We start from the raw sequence: 2,858 nt of genomic DNA on the forward strand, positions 1-2,858 counted from the left end.
TTTAGTAGAGACGGGGTTTCACCGTGTTGACCAGGATGGTCTCGATCTCTTGACCTTGTGATCCACCCGCCTCGGCCTCCCAAAGTGCTGGGATTACAGGCGTGAGCCACTGCGCCCGGCCTGACTCTTCAACTTTCATCTCTCTCCTCATTGACTTCCTTCCTCCCTATAGTCTGTCAGTCCCATTCTGAACTCCATCTCTCCCTAAACCCCAAGAAGAGGAGGAAGGCTGTGGTGACCTTCATGCCCCCTCTAGAAGCTTCCTGCTGATGGGTGAAGGCTGACCTGTCCACCCAGCAGCAGGGGCTGGCATCCACCCTGTAGTTCTGAATCTTGCTTTTGACCCCACAGCCGCTGGGGCCCTGGATGAACTCCGGGAAGGCCCATGAGCGAGCACGGGCTGTGAACAGCAACGTCTCTGTGTTGAATCACGTGCTTCTAACTCTGCCTTTCTTTGTGAGTGGCCCGTGGGAGGGGTGGACGCTCTTAGGGAAAATCTTCCCACTTCTGAAGGAGCCTGTGCCTCTGTTCAGGGATTCCCAGGTGGCTCTTGCCATCTCCAGAGGGCTCTGTAATCTGGGCCAGACTATCCACCTGTGTTCACCATTTAATGTACAGCGTTATTGAACCTACGACACTCAGTCCCTAAGACTGCAATACAAACAGGTGCCCTTGGGGTTCCCGGCACTGGGACTTCTGCTGGGGAGACTCATCCTTCGCGTCGGGGATCCTGATGAGGAGATCGGCCGGGAGGCTCTGGATGGCATCGTCACCCTCTACACCATCCTGGATCTCCAGAAACGTAAGCCCTATTGGAGTGCTGCTGAAGGGAGGCTTCTGAGCTGCTGCTCGGTCTGGATTCAATAAAGAATCAGACGGAACCTTGACACTAAGGCACTGGTGGCGGATGGGGGAAACCAGCACAAGGTCAGGCGGGGACTGTGGAAACTGGTGTGCAGCCCAAGACCCCACAGAACCAGGGGACAAATGCTACAAACCAAACTATTTTGATTTAAGCAATCTTGCTTTTTCTTATCCTTCCAAGCTTGATTTGTGACTATCATTTTCATATTCCCTTAATACTATGTACACCTAGGGCTAATTCCCCTAACAGCTTGTTTTCCTGTCTGTCTTCCCCACTAGAGGGAAGGGCAGGGCTGCATCTAGGTCACCCCTGCATTCCCAAGAGCTATCGCTGGGCCTGGCACATGGTGGGTGCTCAGTGAATACTTACTGAATAAAGAACAGCTTCTATCTTTGAATCAGAGTAGCTTAAGCTTGTAGTTGGGAGAACTTTCCTCGATTCAGCTTCAGGGAGCCCTTAGTGATGTGGTATGGGCTGCACAGGTGTCCTGGAGGCACGTACCTAGAGCTGCAGTATCAGCTGTCGCTTGTCTCCTTCCTTTCTCCATAGTCCTAGCTCTGCCCTAAACCAGGGGACCTTGGCATGTAGTTTAAACTCTCCTGGTTCTGGAGGTAGAGTGACCTGCACATAAGACCTGGTCCTATCCCTTGTTAGTGATGTGACCTCAGGCAAGCACTTTATGTAGACCTAGATTTCCTCATCTGTAAAAAGGGTACACTCAGATATAATCCATGCTTTTTTTTTTTTTTTTTTTTGACGGAGTCTGGCTCTGCTGCCCAGGCTGGAGTGCAGTGCACAATCTTGGCTCACTGCAATCTCCATCTCCTGGGTTCAAGTGGTTCTCCTGCCTCAGCCTCCCAAATAGCTGGGATTACAGGCGCACGTCACCACACCTGGCTAATTTTTGTATTTTTAGTAGAGAGAGGGTTTCACCATGTTGGCCAGGATGGACTCGAACTCCTGACCTCAAGTGACTCATCTGCCTCAGCCTCCCAAAGTACTAGGCTTACAGGAGTGAGCCACTGCGCCTAGCCTGAGTTCATGCTTTTTGAAAGATTAAGTAAGATCTTCTGTAAGAGCACATGTAAAGAGACTAGCTCAGCGCCACACATTACAGGGACTTGCCGTACAGTTCTCCTTCTCCTATCCCTTCAGGTTTTTGGGATTTATCTGGTATCCTCACTCTTCTTGATCTCTAGCATTTGGGACAAAGATTTGGTCCCTGGGAGATTTGCCCTGCTGGCCAGGAGCCACTCATGTCTCTGGAGTGACAGGTGAAGGTGGTGTAAGCCATGTTAATAACCAGCTTTAGGGATAGGAATAGGAGTTTCTGTGAGCCTATTCTGGCTTGGGAGGCTGCTCTTTTTTTTCTTTTTTTTTTTTGAGACACAGTCTTGTTCTGTTGCCCAGGTTAGAGTTCAGTGGCATAATCTCGGCTCACTGCAGCCTCAGCCTCAATCTCTCAGGCTCAAGCAATCCTCCCACCTCAGCCTCCTGAGTAGCTAGGACTATAGGCACATGCTATCATGCCTGGCTAAATTTTTTTTTGTAGTTTTGGTAGAGGTGGGGTGTCGCCATATTGCCCAGGCTGGTCTTGAACTTCTGGTCTCGAGCGATCCGCCTGCCTCGACCTCCCAAAGCAGTGCGATTAGAGGCATACATCACCGCAGCCCGCTGAGGCTGCTCATTTAAAAAAGATAGAAAGAAAGAAAAATGAGTAGGACTAGTATAGACTCAATTAGAGTTGCCAGATTTAGCAAATAAAAAATACAGGATACCCAGTTAAATTTGAATTTCAGATAAACAATGGATAATTTTTAGTATATTTAAGACATACTTTCACAAAAAATGATCTGTTTATCTGGAATTCAAATTTAACTGGGTATACTGTATTTTATTCGGCAATCCTAGGTCAAACCTCTTAGATTTTGCATTTTTTTTTTTTTTTTTTTTTTTTTTTTTTTTTTTTTTTTTTTTTTTTTTTTTTTTTTTT

The 2,858-nt window shown here is 47.8% G+C and overlaps 1 protein-coding gene across 1 annotated transcript in view; it reads left to right on the top strand.

The window, feature by feature from the left end:
* MROH7 (maestro heat like repeat family member 7) overlaps positions 1-2,858 on the top strand; it is a 41,499-nt gene that overhangs the window by 6,783 nt on the left and 31,858 nt on the right. The window contains exons 6-7 of the mRNA XM_017543968.2: positions 352-456; positions 667-802. Coding sequence (XP_017399457.2) covers positions 352-456; positions 667-802 — 241 coding nt within the window. The remainder of the gene's footprint in view (positions 1-351; positions 457-666; positions 803-2,858) is intronic.

Source organism: Cebus imitator, unplaced genomic scaffold (genome assembly GCF_001604975.1).
Source record: "Cebus imitator isolate Cc_AM_T3 unplaced genomic scaffold, Cebus_imitator-1.0 Scaffold163, whole genome shotgun sequence".
NCBI lineage: Eukaryota > Metazoa > Chordata > Mammalia > Primates > Cebidae > Cebus > Cebus imitator.